The 18872-nt window shown below is 42.7% G+C and overlaps 1 protein-coding gene across 2 annotated transcripts in view; it reads left to right on the forward strand.

Annotated features, from left to right (window-relative positions):
* MYO1B (myosin IB) overlaps nt 1-2960 on the forward strand; it is a 97950-nt gene extending 94990 nt beyond the window's left edge. For both annotated transcript variants that reach the window (XM_009890148.1, XM_009890149.1), the window contains one exon: nt 2291-2960. In XM_009890148.1, the coding sequence (XP_009888450.1) occupies nt 2291-2414 (124 nt within the window). In that variant the 3' untranslated portion in view covers nt 2415-2960. The remainder of the gene's footprint in view (nt 1-2290) is intronic.
* The last annotated feature ends 15912 nt before the right edge of the window (nt 2961-18872 follow it).

Raw genomic sequence — 18872 nt, forward strand, 5'->3', positions numbered from 1 at the left:
TTTGTGTGTGACTGAAAAGTTCACATATTCCTATGAGATGTTTATCAATTAGTCAGAGTGGACACCAGGTGCCAAGTTTAGGGAAAACAACCACAACAGAATGAAAAGCTCTTCCCCAAACACACATGTAATGATGGTGCTTGTAATGTAGGTATATAAAGCTCTACCTTCTTTTTTGTGAAGGTGAAAAATGTATTTAAAATTTTTGCTGATGGTGTTTGAAGCATCTGTTGTTGTTCTGGGGTTTTTGGTTGTTAAAAAGCTTTGTTTGATAAAAAGCCTGCATTTCAAATTAGTATTTCTTTCTGCTTGGTGCTGTTTCATACTTTGGCCTTAAGTAAGGACTGTACTTGCAGTGTTTATAGCCATAGAATACAAATGTTTGTGTGTGTGTGTGAACTCCTAAAGCCTGCTGAGTAAGAGTCCCTCGCTTAGTCCACCATTGTTATGCGTTCAGTTTGTTGTGTGAAGTAGTGTTGCTTTGGTGGGTTTATTCGTTCTGAATAAAGAAGTAAATTTGGAACACTTTAACAATAGTGAAATAAAATTTCTGTAGGCAAAAATTGAACGTTTTGCCTGCCTGCACAATGCTGCTTGTATTCTAGAGTCATGATGGCAAGTACAGTTTGTATCTGTTCAGATTTGAGGGTTTATTTAAAAGCTAATTCTGTTCTTTCCTTGAAAATGACATCTACCATTTTCCTTTGTTCTGTTACCAGATGTGATTTAATTTGCTCAAGGGTGTGCGTTTTTAGCCTCTAAAAAAATGTGGCTATCCCCAGTAAGATTCTAGCTTAAAGATGGCTACAAAGGGATAAACTACTAAAACAAAGTTTAAGCATGCATTGCACTAGTCTGGACTGCCTGCCCGCCTTAGGTCTGGAAAACAGTCTGCTTGCTGGGAGTCTTGCATTTTGGGATGTGGTTTTGTTTCTTGTCTTGTGGATTAAAAACATTCAAGTGTGTCTTGCTATTGAGTTTATCCAGACTAAATAATTTTAAGTTGTTTGCTTCTTTTTTAGCAGTTCCATCTCTGTTGATGGTGAAGCAGTACTCTCTTCTCCCTGCTAGAGTTTAGATACAGGCACAACTAGGAATTGAGGAGAAAACGTGGTCTTGCTTTGACTACTGTACACTCCTTTTTGGGAAGAGAGCTTATATGAGTAAAAATGCTGTTGATCCAGGGGTATGTCTAGTAAGACACATACCGTTTATATATTTATAATACTGGAACAATGGGTCTAGGAAAATGCAGCCTTGGTGACGAGGGACGATGGCTATAAGACTTGTGTTTTCCGGTTGCTTGCACGGCTGGGAGCGCTGAACAAGTTAATCTTTGAGCGTCTGGGCGCTGCAGCAGGAAAGCGGGACCAAAGGGCAGCTCAGCGCAGGAGAGGCCACTTCCTCCCCTGAGCTCTGCCGTCAGCTTGATTTGTGGTTTCCGGCTGGAGAACAAATTCTTTGAAGTTTTTGGCCTCTGCTGGAGGACTTTTTAAGGATGCTAAAAGGGAAAATCTGCTGTATTACAAAGGACGTTTTAGGTCAGCAACCACTGCATGTGAGCCAAAAGGCAGCGCTGCCCTGTTTATTGCTTTTAATCTTGCTGTCCGGATCAGTGAGAAGTTTGAGGCACCACAGGAGCCTGTTGGGTTTGGGTTGGTTTTTTTTAAAGCAATTTTCCACATTCAATGAAATTTCTTGTCTAGTAAAAAGTGAAGAGTCAAATCAAGATTAATTTATCCTGGACTGTAGGAAATGTCTGAATTTGGAGATCGCTGGGAAGGAAGCAGATTTTCCCAATTGCTGAGCAGTGGGCTCTAAAGGCTAACTAAGGATTAGAAGTATGAGAACTGCTAAAATACCAGATATGCTAAATTAAGCGTAAACCAGAAAAGCACTCCTGATGTTGCTATAGAAGTATTTAGCTTCCTTCCATGAAAACAGAAAATCCCTTAGGATGACGGTGAAGCAGTTGGAAATAGTCTTTACTGCATTTCTGGTACATTACAAATTCTGTTTTAAACTGCCTTCTTGCTAAAGGAATAACAAGCTAACCATTGTAAAGGGTCCACAGTTAAAGGCAAAAGGCAATAATTAAGAGATACTACTTGAAGGAGACTCAAGCCATACCGTAACCTATTGCTTTTTTTAATCACCCAACTCTTATTATTAATACAGCCCTGAAAATGACATCTTTTGGAGTGATGCTCAGAACCAACAGGCAAGGACTTTTGGTCCTCTTGTGGTTTTTTCCACCTTTAACTAAAATGTACCTTATTCCCTCTTCTAGGTTTCTGGTCCAGTTCAGACAAGACAAAGTGTGCGTGAAGTTCATACAAGGCAGCCAGAAAAACGGCAACATCCCAACTTGCAAGCGGAAAAACAATCGGCTTCTTGAAGTGGCTGTCCCTTAACTGCAGCTGGTGACTCTACCTTTCACGGACTTGTTTCTTTGTAATGGTGCAATTTTAGTTGTTTGGTTTTGCTACTTTTATCCCGTTCTGGAGCTGTTGATGGCTAATAGCTTTAGAAACCCTTGGCAAAACATCTGATCAAATCAACTTTTTAATTTTTTTGTTCATGCCAGAATTTTAACCCTCAAAATGCAGATTTTTACCCAGTGAGGCATTTTTACCAGCTGGCACGTATCTGTCACACATGAATCATTCTCTTTGTTTAGCGGTCATATTTTAGTGCAGCATACCATAAACCCACATATTAATGATAAATTACTCATATTCCGTAGTCTAGAGATCTGCTTAACAGGAACTATACATGGCCTTGATGCCTGGTGACCATTTGTGCCCAGTGTCTTTTCATACTGAGCTGTTCTGGTGTTCTGACGGGCTCCTTGCTTGCCACCGCGGGGGAGACCGGCAGAACGGAGACTGACACACTAACTCCTACAGTTAACACTAGGACCTATATAACTCGATCTTTTAGTCAATACAGCACAGGAACATCTAACTCTGCAAAACGGAAGGAATATATGATTATACAAGCAGCTATATGCATAATTTTATAGTAAAAAATGCAGACATTTTGAAACAGGGTTTTTAATTAGGTCAGGTGTTTTTAATGACTTTATACAGTAGAAATCAGTAAAATTAAAAAAGGCTTGTTTCTTTCACAAAAGCTACACAGTTCAAGGCATATTTTCTGGTCTGCTTTTTTTCTTTTAAATTACCAGTTAAGATTAGAGCCTGCAAAATGCAATAGTATTCATAACACAAGTAAATGCTAGATATTTAAACAGTTAGTTATCGAGCGAAAGGTTTGAGCCTTTCTTTTAGATATTGGCATGTACATGTGCAATAAAACATACATGACATTTTGTGAAAAATTATTTATGATACATTTTTGTGTGCAAGAGAGGATTGGTGCAGCCTGCATAGACAATGTAGGGGTTAAAATAGATTTGTGTTGTTAATTTGCAGTTTTTTGGAGTGTACACTACAGTTGTCAATTTGGGAAGAATACTTAGAATTAAAAAAAATCCTTAATTTGGAGGTCTGTATATAAATTGGTATTACGGTAATAAAACTGTTCTAATTCTGTGCTATTTGGTACTCCTATGTTATAACCATATTTTTGTACTCCAAACTATTTTATATAACTTGTGTGCCTGATGTAAATGCGTGCACAGAAAATACAATCAAGAGCTGCATTATAAACTTTCAGTGTAACTGATTGCACTTAATCTTTTATAAGCCAGAAGTATTAGTTGAAATCCTGAAGAGGAGAGATGCATTTTTAGGCAGAAGTAACTACTCAAGTGAAGGGCTTGTTGGATGTGCCCGTTTGATTTGTTCATGCAAGGACAGTTGAGAAAGCTTTGTGTTTTTGCAGTCTGATATAGGACAGATTAAGACCCTGGGTATCTGATGTGCAGTGCTGGAAGTCCAAGCATAAATAAAAGAAAGATAAAGAAAAGTTCAGAGTCTCGTTACTCTCCTGGTGGTAAAGTGATGTAGCGATCGTGGGTGCGAAGGCTCCTCTGAGTAGTTCAACATTAATGTTGGCTCTCCATGTTACAACTGCATTTACTGCAATAGATGTTCTAGTGCTAATGGTGGCCTCTTACCGGTCTGAAAAAAACAAGCTGGTTTGGGTTATACCACACTTTGCTTTGGGATTAAAGTAAGTGATTTTGCTATGATTTGGATGTAAACCAATTGTTTTAACTGGTTGCTTAATGTTGCTGTTAAAAGTCCATGCACATGCCCTTGAAAGGTGGGAGTAATCAAAAGATGTATTTTCCAAACTATCACCAAAAGTTGCCTCTTCCTTATGATCTTCGTTTGAACCCTTCTTTTAGTAATTGAGTCAGGTTAATAGTTTAGTAAAATCTAAATAATTTTACATGTATTGTAATTAGAGATGCTTACAAAGGAAATCTTAGCATCGATTTGTAATGCAAAATTGGGATACTTCAAAGGAATTATTCCATTGCCTTAAGAAGACAGCATGTAATAACATGGTATTTAAAACTCCTAAGTCCTGTATTAGAATTGCTGCTTGCTAAAGATTGGAGGGTTTGTAAAACTGTTCAGTATCTTGAAAGCCTTACAGTAAGAACCACAAGGGCAAATTTTTAAAATTAATACAAAAGTAAGGAAAACAAACATTTGAAGTCTGGTGTAATCCTGTAGTTGCTTGCAGGTAGGAAATGGGAGAGTTTAGATTAAGTGGATATTTGGCCCATGAAACTAGGGTATTACAGGATAATATGAGGATCTTTGATCCATCCCAGGCAGAACCAGCATTTTATTTTTTTTTCAACTTTGCAACAAGTCATGACAGCTGTACCTCCAAAAGATTGGAAGAGGGGCGCTTTGGTTTCTGGTATTTCATTTCTTTTTCTGGACCTTTACAATTTTTACCTTGCATATTAGGTGGTACTCTGGGATAGTTACCATTTGACACTTAAATATTTCTTGATGTACAGAGCAAGTTTTGCTGAACATGAATTATTTAGATATGCTAGATGAGTCGTGGTGTCTTGATGTTTAGATTTAAGTATCTGGGATGTTGAAAATAAAAATGCAAGGTCAGCTATTTTTTTCTTTTCCTCTGTTTTCTTTTATAACCTTCTATCAAATGGAATTACAAAGAGAAGACTATTCCTGCTATGGTGCTAACCAAATGCATCCTTTTACTTGTAAATTTGAATTTGTCATCTGAAAGCTGGGCAAGGATCATTAAAAAAACCTGAGATTTGTTGCATGATACTTTCCAGAATCAAATAAAATTCTGTTCTTAGACCTATACTTTCTCTATATCTGTATCTTCCTTACTGCCATCAAATCTAAAAAGTGCAGGTGATGGGATTTTAGGTTAAATATACACAACACTGGTGTGTGACTTGGAGAGAGAAGGAATTTTTATTTTGGATGTGATTCCTTAAGAGGCAGCATGTCTTCCTCAGTAATTCACAGTAACCTTTTTCAGTGAAATTCTTCAGTGCAAGTCCTTTCCTTAACATAGTTTTCTCTGAAAGTTCTGCAAACTTGTCTTTCCTAACATTAGGATTTGGGCCGATTCCCTAAGAACAGTATTAATAGCCAGACTAAGCTGATTTTAAAAAAATGGCTTTGAGCCCCAAACCTATCAAATTCCACATTTTGTTTTGTAATCTTTTTCTCTCTTTTTATCCTTAAGCCTTTTATCCTGATTGATGTATATTTTTGTTCATTGTACAATGAACATTACATTCTTCAATGTAATGTTCATTGTACAATGTTCATTGTTCTTAATGTTCATTGTACAATGAACATTACATTTCTTCATTACAGAAGAAAAACCTAAAACGTAAAATCAGAAAAAGCATCTTCAGTATTAATCCAGGTTTGTTTTCGTTGCCAAAATCAGACTCTCTTTCTAAAAAGACTGAAGAATTGATTCAGAATTTTGAGATGAAATGAGATAATTTTCCCCAGTTGGTGCAAATTTCACTGTTAACTCTTAAGCTTTTAGATCCTTAATTTTGAAGAACAACATAATTTCCATATTCCATAGGAAATGGTCGTGGTTATTTGAAAAGATTGCATTGTAGTGTGATGGCAATGGGCAGGAGGGAGATGTACATGTCTACCCTTCTTTGGACATTAGAACTTCCCAACAAAAATGTATTTCAAAGACAGAACTGGGTGTGTTTTACAGGATGCTGCCAACTTATAACAATACAGACAAATGGGCATTTTAAGTAATCTCTAGCACCACAAACAGATGAGTTTTGGCTTTCCTCCTATGTAGCTTCCATCCTTACTGGAGTATTTTGTAGCTTACACAGACATTTGACTGTGAGTTGGGGGGACAGTTCTTTACCAATATTTGTAAAAACCCTCAGAGTGATTAAAATTCTCTGGATACTGCTTTTAATCATGTAGTTTAAAATAATTGCATGTTATGGCACTGTCCCGTGACCTTCCAGTTAAACATTAACTAAAGGTTGTTGGCACATAGCACGATCTTGTAGCCGTTCCAGCACAGTATTAGCTAATTTGCTCTACAGACCTGTCTGTCTGAAATTGTGTGATCTGTTAAGTAGTTTCAGGAGACTTAATTCAGGCAGTGGCATCCTCCCTCAAAGAGAACAGCCTTTGCATGTCAGTCCCAGTTACAGTGAGACTTTCCATTTTACGACTAACTGGATTGTTTAGAGATGTAGGTAAAGGGAGGTTTAGTGTATGAAAAAAAAGATGTCATTGCCAGAGTTCGTTGGCAGAGCAGCACTTGCTTCTGCTGAAACATCATATGTACGAGCAGTCAGTGCTTTAAGCACACACTATATATACACTGCATGGAACAGCCACGTTCCATCTTCCAGGATAACACCACCAGCAGCACTCCATCGCTTCGTTCTTCTGCGCTTTTGACATGCAGTATATAGAGGATGGAGGATTGTAGTGAATTTACAGTTGCTGTTCATTCTTGTAAAAAAATGTATTCACATAAATTGGGGCAGATTTGGTTTGGCCAGTCTCAAAAAAGTAACTGGAATTCAAAGAGGAAAAAGGTCCTCCTACGATTTTGTTGGTTTTGAGGAAACACATCACTAATTCATGTCTGGCTGTATTCATCTACAGTAAGATACAGCTATTTAAAGGATTGCGGCTGTGAGAGGAATATCAAACTTAATCCCAAGGGGTTATTGGCTAGAACCAGTTCTGCTCTCATCCCCTTGTGCATATGAATGAGTGGGGGTATTCAGGCTTTAACTTAAAATGAAAGTTAGAAAAGATTGAGGGCATTGCAGTTCACTTTGATTATAATCAATTGATGAAATAGCATCCTAAAAGATTTTTAGAAACACATTCCCTCTCTCCTTCATCCTAAACTTTTAAGACATTGACACCTGCCTGTGAACTGGTTAGGTAAAATTTTGAAGTATGAAGCATAAAAGCCTTTTTCATGAAGGAAAAGAAAATGTGAAGAATCTGAGTGTCTCCTCTTAATAATTCAACTGACTTCCAAGGCTGTGCCCTGCACTTAAGCCAAGGTAAGGATCTCTTGGCTGTGTAATATTCCACTATCCACGGTCTTTAATTATTAGAGAAGAGATAAAAACTAAATATTCCTCTGGATATGGAATATTCTTCCCTGGAAACATGGCAAAGCACTGGGGATCTGCAGGGAGTCCTCCTGTAGGAGTCCTTGCCCAGGCCCCCGGGACTTTACTGCCCAGTCTCACCTTCACCCTCTGAAACAGCCAATGCCTTTTAGGCTGTTCTCTGAAAGTGGGAGGTGATGCTTTTTGCCACCATGAATGGTGATTTTTACTGGCCTGGCAATGTCCCTTCTGGATGTTACAAATCCTTTCCCTGCCACTATCTCGATGCTGGGTGGTCTTAGAGATGCTGGGCGCTGTTTCCAATTTTGGCTCTCATCACGTTCTGATTCCCTCCTGCCCCCATTCCCTCCTGCCTCTGGTGTCCTCTGCAGTGATAAAGGGAGGCATATGTCTCCAGCATAAAGCAGCAATGTATTCTTTTAGGTTATTTTCTTCTATTACCTACCGCTGCATCTTAGCACCTCGGTTTCAGCTGAACATACAGGAAATGTTTTATTTCTATTCTAACCAAGAGCTGCTTTTAATGAAAAGATGCTTTGTGTTCCCTTTCAAGTTAACTTGGTAGCTGTATCAGAATCACAAGTGTCTACCAAAATTCTAACAAACAGCAAAACTGAAGCCTGAAACATGAAAAGCTGCTGTTGCTGTGCACTCTGTCTCTTCCTGTTAGAAGAGAAATCCACTCGAAGTGATGTTGTGATGAAGTCCCTGCTGGCTTGAGTCACTGCACGCAGCTTTCAAGGTTGTACACTCTTCTTGTAGCCTGAAAAAAGAAATCCATCAGAATATGAAATTGGTAGTTTCTAACCATGGTGCCAGAAGAAGTGAACTCATTTATATTCAGATGCAAAGGAGCATTAAATAGCTGTGAATACGCTTATGTGTGCTTTTACTTGCCTGTATGCTGCTATAGCTATGGGAAGGGACCCTGGCATAAGTTTAACCATGAAGGCTCCAGTTGGAGGTGTTCAAAGCAATGCTGTCTGATCAAAATCACCATAAGCTATTGATAAACATTTAATTTTTAATAATAAAGTCCAAAAGTTGTGGATGAGCTTGCACTGGAAGGTCCTAAATGTTGATTGTATCCCAAACTTGTTAATATTATATGGGGATTGTGGCCTTGAGATGAGTTTTCATTAGCTGTTCTGGGGATAATGCAAAAAAATAAAGTAACAAATTTCAGCTCTTTCTGATAGAGGAAAAAGGCATTTGTTTTAAACCAACAGCAAACTCATTGCAACATAAAGGTATGATTGTTTCCAGCTCACAGTCAGCCTGTTCCTGGCACAGAGATGTTCTCCCTGACCATCCTTTATTTGAAAGCTATATTTAGAAAGCGTTGCTCTATCGACATCTCGGGATGTCCCACACGTGCTTGGCTCCCAAGCACCGCAGGGTCCTGGGATGGATGTGGGTTTTGATCCTACCTGGGTGGTTTTCTCCCTTCTGTTGAGGCAGAGGTAGGATTTCTCAGGGTAAAATGAACAAATTAGGGAAAAAAAAAAAAAAAAACAAAACCCAAACTAGAAAAGGAAGGGGGAGCATGAGCCAGATCCATGCTTCAAGCTTCAGTCCCATCTTCAGGCTCTTCTGTAGAAAGGGGTCAAGGAAACCCTTTCCAAGGAGAGAAGAGCCTCTTCTCCAGCTGCCAGGCCCTGGGATGCCATGGGTGGGGGCCTGTGTCTTCCTCCAGCCAGGGTGGAGCAAAGCCTGTTGCAGATTTGATCTATTTTTGTGTTACTGTGCTAATCCTGGTCCGTGGTGTTATTTAGAGGCTTCTCTTGGTGTGGCTTTCTCCTTGCACTCAGTTTTGCGCTGCCAGATGTTCCCTTCTCTCACATTACCCCAGTGTGTCCTACAGCTCCCTTTTGCCCAAGACCTCTCTGTCCATCTCTGCTAGGGCTCCGTCACCCTTGCGAGGTACCTCTAGAAACTGGTGGGATGTAAGGGGGAGCGGGAAATCTATTCTGAAAGGAGACCAAATCAGAAGCCAAATCAAAAGCAGGGTATGGGTAAGAGGCACGCGGGAAAGGCGCTTGAGCTGCAAAGCATCAGGGGTTCATTAGTGACGGGAACCCCAGCCACCTGCCTCAGGGGTTAGCTGCTTTGATGCTTCAGTCTTGAAGACCTGGGCTCAAAAAACAGAGTATTGGTCGAAATGGCAGACATCTTGCTTGTGCTTCACGGGTAGCTTGTCAGGTCACTGACAAGCAAAGGTCACTGTGGCTTTAAGGATATGTCTTTTTCCTCATGAAAAAAGTGCAATTTAACACAGAGGGACAAATTTCCTCATTTTTATTTTTTTTTTAGAGTGAACTAGCTACTAATGGAGTTGAAAAAAGTTCCCAGTATTGAAAAAAAAGAAACAAAATGGATCCTAGCAGCAACAAATGAGACCTGTATTTATAGCTATTTCTTCCCTAAAAATGGCTGGAAAAGTAAAACTGAGGCTGTGGTTTCATGTTTCAGTGTGAGCTGAACCAGAGTGTTTTCTGTCACTGCAGCAGTGTGGTCCGGTCCTTCCTGCCCATGTCCCCTGCCCGTGGCTCTGGCTGTGCCACCCTGGCCCTGCAGTGAGCCGGGGCTGTGTGCGAGAAGGTCAGAGAAGTCTCCCTGTGCCAGGAACTCCCTGGGGGGACGCAGGTCTCTGTGGGGCCCCGTGGGGCTGAACGGGGGGAGAGGACATGGGGAGCCGTGAATTCGGCTCGGGTGTGATGCGAAACCATGCGCTAGAACAGCAGTTGTGCATTCTGAGGTCACAGCGGGTTTCGAGGACTTGATGAGTTCTCTCAAAAGACACTGTGTGCCCCAAATCCCAGGTTTTCTGACTTAAGACAGACAGGAGATGGGAGAAGAGGAAATGGCTTTGAGTTGCGCCAGGGCAGGTTTAGATTGGATACAAGGAAAAAAACTCTACTGCAAGGGTTGTCAAGCATTGGTACAGGCTGCCCAGGGAAGTGGTGGAGTCACCATCCCTGGAGGTCTTTAAAAGACATGTGAATGTGGTGCTTAGGGACATGGTTTAGTGGTGGACTTGGCAGTGCTAGGTTAATGGTTGGACTCGATGATCTTAAAGGTCTTTTCCAACCTAAGCGATTCTGTGACTCCAAGAAGTAGATACAGAGCCTGCTGCCATATCACTGCCTCTTTACAAAGCGCAGTTCAAGATTTCTCTCTCCCTCGGTGCTGACTTTATTGTTACAAACCAGGAATTGTATGGGATTTGGTTGGGGAGCGCTGGTAGCAGCACAGCGTATGTCCTAACGAGCGCAGCTTTTGGAAGCCAAGTGGGGAAGCCAGACATGCAAAGCAGAAGGTGATGCGAATGCAGATGACTGTAGGATTGCACCACAGCCACGTGGATCATTCAGAGAAATTAAAGATGAACACAAAATTAATGACTGTGTGAAACCTTCACTCCCCTCTGGCTGATGATAAAATTCTCATTGGCTCTGCAGGGGCCTGAACCTCTCTCCGTTCTCATGCAGGTTTCTGCAGAGACACCAAGCAGATAATTACAGAGCTCCCAGCTGGGATCATAATGTCATTTCCTCTGCTATTTGCTTGGATTCCTTTTTCATATCTTCCCATTCCCTCCTCAGCCTCGCCGAAGAAGTGTTTTGTGAATCTACGGTTTACCTACCAGAGCTCTCTGGCGGAAAGGTTTCCTCGGGTTGCTGGAGACATCCGTGCACCAAACACAGAGCTAGTGCCTACAGGAGGAGTGGAGCTAAGCGTGCACCTCCTTTTCAGGTCTGTGGATGAGACATGCAACGTGCACACTTTGACATGAGTCCTCACGCTGGCCCGCCTCCAGGCCAAGAATCACATCTCCCATCCTTAGGGGATGTGATGTATAAATCACTGCAGCTCGGCGATGCGGGGAATGTGCCACCAGTAATCCCTGGCTGGGCTCCTCTTCAAAGCAGGCAGTGTCCGCTCTCCCCACGCGCTTACAGCAAACACAGACCATGGATGTATTGTCAGGGCCTTTGAGCTTTCCTTTTCGAGCCCACTTTCTACACATGGTCTGACAGTGGATGCAAAGATGGAAGGAAGAAGAAGAAATGTGGGGAGGCAGTAGAGTGCTGGCATGCTTTGAAAGCCGACTCCTTTGCTCCAGATGTTCTAAATCACATGTGGAGAAGTGTTTGTGGTCAGATGCTGCTTGAAACCGATTGTTGATAGTCTCCTGAGACGGCCCGTGACAAATTGTATAATAAAAATGCTAAAAATAGCATAGTTATTCCCTGGAAAAGCGACGTTCCCACAATCCAATAAGCTGGGAAAATTGTTGAACTTTCTTTGGACACAATGTGCTCTTTCTCTGTGTGTGTGTTCTTCAACCTTCCATGGGTCTTTGGGCTTTTTTCTGACCCTTCCTCCTACTACCAGCTCCAAGCAACCATGTTTCCACCCTCCCCAGCCCCAGTAACAGCTGAACTTACCACTAACCATCGATGTGAAAAACGGTCTCCTGCACGCTTGAACCTCATATTTTGTTCCCCGGTGTCACTGGTTGTTGTGAGTTTGTCTTGGTAGAGTATTTCTTTTTTAAACTGTGGGGAACGCTAGCTCACAAGACATGTAGTGCTAACACCAAGAGATCTTTACCACAATAGACCATCCTTGACAGCAGCAGTCGTCTACTGACCATGCCCAAACTATGCCATCATTGATTTCTTCCCAACATCGTCTGCTCGCGGCACTGCAAGGTGCGGTACTGCCCTTCCTTCCTCAGTTCATGGGCAACCACCGCACTAGGGTTTTGGTGGTGTGTATGTTGTTCCCAAGGCAGAAAGGTTGGGGCCAACAAGTGTTCCAGGACTGTCCTCTGCAGTGGTGCTCTGTGAGGCCAGGTCCCACTTGAGAACTTCATAGTTTATTGAGTGGAAGTGGGGTTTTTAGTGTTGAGAAGGTTTGCTATGGTCTGCTTATGCTGCAGTAATAAGTTGCAAATCTGGTGGCAGAGATGACAAAAGCCGTGGGTAACGACAAGCTATGGAAGTGTTTGGTGTGCCCACAGTGAGATCATGTGTGCTTTTCTAGCCGACAACAGCCCTTATCATTTGACAGATGCTAAATACGTACAAGTGACTTGAGTCTGTCTACTACTGGAAAAAATATCCCTGCTACAAAAACTACCCTTCTGTGCACTATTTTTTGTATTTCTCTGATACTGGAATTAGCTATAGGTTCTGTCCTGCTGTGGCATGAATCACGGCACTGCAGCCACGTGTACTTACTTAAATTTTTCTTGCCAATATATTCAGGGGAAGATCTTGGAAACACGAGCTCAACTTATGCAATGCATTGTGATGACCTTTTTGTGGGTGATGACTTCAACCATAAGTCAATATAGTGATTTGTTTTCTCTGACCATTCATTCTGGAGGCTAGTGATATTTAAACTTTCAGCAGAGTTAATAATTGAAGCAGTCAGCATTTGAACGTATGCACGTAGGTAAAGTCCCAGTCCTACATGCCAAAGTCTCCTCCAATGCTTTTTGCTTGATGGGAAATTCCACACACACACGCCAACCCACTTACCAAAACCTCTGTTCCTCCCCTGCTGTCAGGCAGGTCATCAGCTGATGCACATTTGTGTGTCCTCCCTGATGGCTGTGGGGCTGTGGAGTTTCGCTAGTGAAGCATCTGAGGTGCAGCTGTTCCTTGCCCATGTAAAAATCTGAGGCACGTGGCAAATTTAGGAGTAGAGTAAAACCAAAGAAATGGAGCAGAGTGCAATGAAGAACACAAATGTTTTAGAAGCGTTATAGATGAAATATGAAAAGGTTCCCATTTCATAATGAAATAAAGTTTGTTCTGAGCTGCTGGTCTGAAGTTTAGATCTCACATGATGTCTTAAGAATAGCATTTGTAATAGATTTAATCTGATGACAGCCTGATGCTCTGTCCCAAAACCACCAGCACAGTTGTCTCCATGAATGCCTCCCTGCCAGGCGCTGCCTGAAATAGAGTCTAACAGAAGTCAGAAAACTGAAGTTGCTTTTTCTGCTGTGGAGATTAAATGAAATACGTGGTGGCTACAGGAAAGGCTACAGTCACCACTGTGGATTTCCTCCTGGGAACATCCTGGATATTTTTCTGCCTGGTGGCACGTCTCAGTCCCATCTTCACAGTTAACCATGCCACTGAATCAGGAACGATTGCATCATCAGCTCAAGATGAGCTCAAGATGTACATGAGTTTTCAATCTGCTTACCCAGGCTGGCTGCACTCTGCCTCCCTGTCCCCAGCGAGCCACCTGCCCCACCACTGCTTCCCTGGGTGCATCGTTCCCCATCTTCATCTTCAGACTTGCAAAGTCTGTCGTCACCTGTTCCTGGGCCACCCCTCTGCCCAGCAAGTGTTTCCTTCACCAGTAGTAGTTTCCTTCTACTCTGACACACTGGTTTGAAGACCTGTTGTTTGTGAGGACTTTCTTTTCATATTTCTCCCCCTGTTTATAAGAATATGTCTATTTATTTGAAGGCTGCTAGTAGGTCCAACCCTCCCATGGGTCCTTCCTCCAGCAATTCCCTAGATCCATCACTAATAAATAAACACAGCTGTCAGTATTGGAAAAGATAATTGGCTGTATAATGCACAGAAAGCAAAATTGCTTTCCTCAAGATTTATTCATCAATTATGGTTTGCCCTGGATGGTGCAATTTGAGCCATTTTCTGGATAGGGGAGAAATATATCAAATAGAAAGAGAGGAAGCTATTGTTATAATAAATGACTGGGTGCATATGTGCATGACTCTGTGTTGTAGGTTTCCATAATAGGTATCCTATTAACAAGCTAATGAAGAGGAGCTAAGGATTATCATTATATTTGAGACAATAATGAGTATTTTGGGTTTTTTGCCTGTAATGAATGAGAATGTTTTTTGGTTCGTTGGTGTCCCCTGGGTGAGGCTGTTTGTTCGCTGTGCTCTGCTAGGATGACGCAGCAGCCAGTGTCCTCTGCAAATCTTTGCCTCTCCTTTTTGCAAACACCCTTTTGCCTCCCCCCGCTGAGCCCTACCTTGTACTTGTGGTGGAACTCCAACACCTTTCCAACCTTCAGGCTGGGATGCCAATGTCTGAGTTAAAGTCAAAGCCAAGTCAGCTGCAGTAAATGCTCAAGCTGCCTTTTTAATTAAGGTTTTCATGGAAACGGTGCATTAGTCCCTCTCTGGAGAACATACTGCTATGACAGTGCTGTGCAGAGTGTTATGAAAAAAACGATGTTGCCAGTTACATTTCCAGTGGATCGATATGGTACATGGAGAATAAGCAAAGTGACCATACGGAGGAGGAGTGGTCACGGATTTCTTAAGGGCTTGTCTAGTGGTGCTCAGTTCCCTCAGCTAGTATTTACTTTAAAACCATTTAGTAGGACTTGAGAGCTCTCAGCATCTGGTGGGATCAGGCCTCTTTGTAAACACACACCTACGAGGGTACAAGGTTATGTGTGAACCTGTCAACTACCATGCTGACTTTGATGCTGCTGCTATAGACCTTGTCTCATTATTGGTGTTAAATTGGTTTGCTAAGAGGTATTTAATTAGTTTCCTCTTTGTTAGCAGGAATCGCTTGTATTGTAAAGCACACTGAGCCACACTGCCCAGAAATGCTTCTCTGACGCTAGGTAATACATGAGGCAAACAGATCACCATGGTGTCCTACTGTCTGTTCTCTGTGATGTTAACTGAAGATTGCATGGTGCAGGAGAAGGTCCTCTCCTACGGCCAAGGTACCTCTCATTTAAGAGGTGAGATCTTCTGAGGCAGGGATAGTCAATAATAAAATCTGTACGCAGGACCTCTCCCAACAGCTCTCCTGTGGCACTTGGGATTTTGGGTGCTACCTGAATACAATGAACATCTGTCAGCTGAGATAAAGAAATAACACCACATGTGCCTTTCAAGGAATTTGTTGGTTGCTGCTGTGGCTGATAATAACATGAGAAGGAAGGAAGAACAGACACTCCACCCACTCTTGTACAGCTCTCTAACATCAAAGAGAAATACCTAACACCCATGCTTACCCCTGAGCTCTGTCTTTGCAGGTGCTTATGTCACCACCTAAAAGAGAAGTCAATAATAACCAAAATGTAATTGGCAGATGCAGGCTTGCTGTCCCATATTTTCATGGGTCTAGAAACTTCAGTTATTTATTACCCTTGCCATCAAAATCATTGAGAAATCTGTGTATCTGTGAGAAAAATAATCGTTCTCACCTCATGGCAGAATTCTGGGTTCTTTGGATCACAGGGTAAGTCAGGCAGGAGGGGACCTTGGAGGTCTCCAGTCCGACATCCTGCTCAAGGCAGGGTCAGCTCTGAGCTCAGACCAGGCCACTTGGGACTTTGTCTGGTCATCCCTTGAAAACCTCCAAGGATGGAGATCGCACAACCTCTCTGGGGAACCTGGGCTCACGTTACATCCCATGGTGTGGGGGCTGCCTTCACTGTTGAAAATGAGTGTTAAATGCAGGTAAGAAATTTGTATCCCTTACTCAGAGCATGGAAAAGCAGTTCAAACCACCTGCTTTTGTAGTGTATTCCCTTTCATTCATTTATGAGATAAAATGAGATTGATTTGGAAGCAGTTTTGGGAGAGGGAACTCAAATGCCTTTCCAGGCCATCAAATATTGTTGAATTTATTATCATTTCAAGACAGAGTCACGATCTGACTGGAAGACTGGGGGCCAGGGAAGTTTTGCACTGTAGCGTAAAGTGAAACCCTCTTGGCTTGAGGTAAGCCACTTAGTCTGCTCACTATAACATGGGGGACTAATATTTACCACTTGGTGTGAGTGCGAGGATTAATGTTTGTTCGTTGCTGTGAAAATGAAAATATTCTTCACAGAAAGCACCTTGTCTGCAAGGAAAACTATGCACACAAAGAGCCTCTGGATCCTGTCCTTTGGCGAGAACCTTGTTAGCTTTTTTTTTTTTTTTTTCAATTATGCATAATACAATCAAATGGCTCAAACCAGGAAAATGTTTGCCCCCTTTCTCCCTCCATATCTCTTCCAATAGACGAGTGTAGAGAACCGCAGAGCAATGGACTACGGAAAGAGAAGGAGATCTTAAACTGAAGAAGGCTGAAGATGTGCACAAGAGCATGGGAGACCCATCACTTGGTACAGGGTGGGGTTTGAAAAGAGAGAGGAGGACGCTAGGTCACTGGATAAAAGGCTGCTAGCACTAAAGACTGCAATTATGGAAAGGTTAATGTATTCAAGCAGAGCGAGGTATATTTATTTGCTAAATTGCCTGTTGCAAGCTTTGCCTTCCCAATGAGGCAGGGTCACTCAGGTATGTCTCTCACCCAACCTGCCCGCGCTGGCTCAGCCAAGAGTAATTGAAGCAGGTCGTTAGCTGCAGGCTGGGCAGCCCAACCTCGCTGCAGGCAGAACTGAACAGCCCTGAGAGCGCCAGCTCCAGAGTTAACGCAGGAATACATGAGGTGTTTGATTTACCCAGCAGGGTTTTCCCACAATTCATGAATATACTTAATCTCCAGAGTTTTGTAACATGTAGACTTTTAAATAGGTGAGTCCTAAAGCTTATCAGACACGTCAGCTATGACCTAAAATCTTGAAAAGCAAATTTTGCTTAGCTGAAAAGGGAGCCTTAATGTCAATGTGCAGTGAATTATCTCCCTTCCTTTCGTTTGCCTGAAATAAGGACTGCATTTCAGGCAAGGTGATGCTGAATTTGGACAAAGGAGCAGTAGGTGGAAAGCTATACTAAAAGTCTGGAAGACATCTTTGAAATGATTAACGTTCTTCTTGGATTAAATGGGGCAAAATTGCTTCAAGACGCTTAGAAAATATCTCGAGAAAATACTAAATACTCTATTCTGCTGAGGGTCATTTTGAGAGTCCCTCTAATTGATTTCAAGACGTGAGTTTAAGAATCTGAAAGACAGAGTAAGCCTGTTGGGTGAGATAGGGCATGACAACAGCCAGCGGCAGGGCTTCGGATGGGTAGCGTTCAGATCATGTAATAAGCCAACAGGAACAAGATGGTGGCATACTGCAGGATTGCCTTATATGGTCTCTGAACATTTGCCTTCTTATCCTTGAAGAGGGATTAAATAAAGTATATTTATTGTGCATCTCGCATGGTGATCAGCTCCCCCATAGAAAGTTGTTTATTCAGTGCTGATATTAGACAGAACCCTTCATTTCCAGATCGTCCCGCACCAGTACGCAACAAACAGCCTGAGGAGGACAGAGTCACAGTGCAGAACGACCCCGGTGGGACTGATCGGGATATTGATAACCCAGCATAGCTGTTTACGCCTCCCACGGGTGCTCGTTCAAAGTTCAAGGGCTCTCCCATAAACACAGGGTTGCTGTGATTCATGGCTGGGATAGTGGGACTCATCTGCCAGAAGTCGGGGAAGGGGCACTTCCATCGATTGTGTGCCTCCTGGGAAGGTTAAAAAGCATTTCTGCCCTCCTGAGGAGGAAATAAGCTCAGGGAAGTGGCAGGCTTAGCACACGCAGAGACGTCAGGAGTCCCTCCGGTGCAGAGTGAGGAGGGGAGGGATGCTCGCAGGGCGCAGCCCCGGCCCCGCTGTCTCCTCCCCAGCCTGCTCAGAGCCTCTGGTTCTGCTCTCCTTCAAGACCGATTTCCCACTAGTGCAAACTAGATAAGAATTGGTTCAGAGCCTTTAATTGTGATTTTTTATTTTTAATCTGCATAATTAGATTTGTAATGGGCTATTTTCACAGTCTTGGGGCTGCTCTGAGATCATTAGTGCTGGGCCCCGTGAGATTGCCATCTGCATGAAGGCGAGGGCTGCGGGGGAGCCTTACAAGCCTCCTGTGGCTCATTCAAATCACTTGCCACTTGAACCCCGGCTGCTTTCCCAAGCCACTCAAGGGGGTACATCCTTGCAAAACATTAGTCATCTGGCCTGACTCATGTCCTCAACAGATGCAACTGTTTAGGAGAACGTGGTGCTGAGGGGAGATTAATAGGGTCTGGGTTTTAGAACAACTCATTTGACATGATGATACCAAGCTGTTTAGTGAGGTAGACATGCTGGAGGGGAGGGATGCCATCCAGAGGGACCTGGACAGGCTGGAGAGGTGGGCCCAAGCCAACCTCATGCAGTTCAACAAGGCCAAGTGCAAGGTCCTACGTCTGGGTCAGGGCAATCCAAAGCACAAATACAGGCTCGGTGGGGAATGGCTGGAGAGCAGCCCTGAGGAGAAGGACCTGGGTGTGCTGATTGACCAGAAGCTCAGCATGAGCCAGCAATGTGCAATCGCAGCCCAGAAGGCC

This window comes from Charadrius vociferus, unplaced genomic scaffold, assembly GCF_000708025.1.
Source record: "Charadrius vociferus isolate BGI_N301 unplaced genomic scaffold, ASM70802v2 scaffold147, whole genome shotgun sequence".
NCBI classification, from domain to species: domain Eukaryota; kingdom Metazoa; phylum Chordata; class Aves; order Charadriiformes; family Charadriidae; genus Charadrius; species Charadrius vociferus.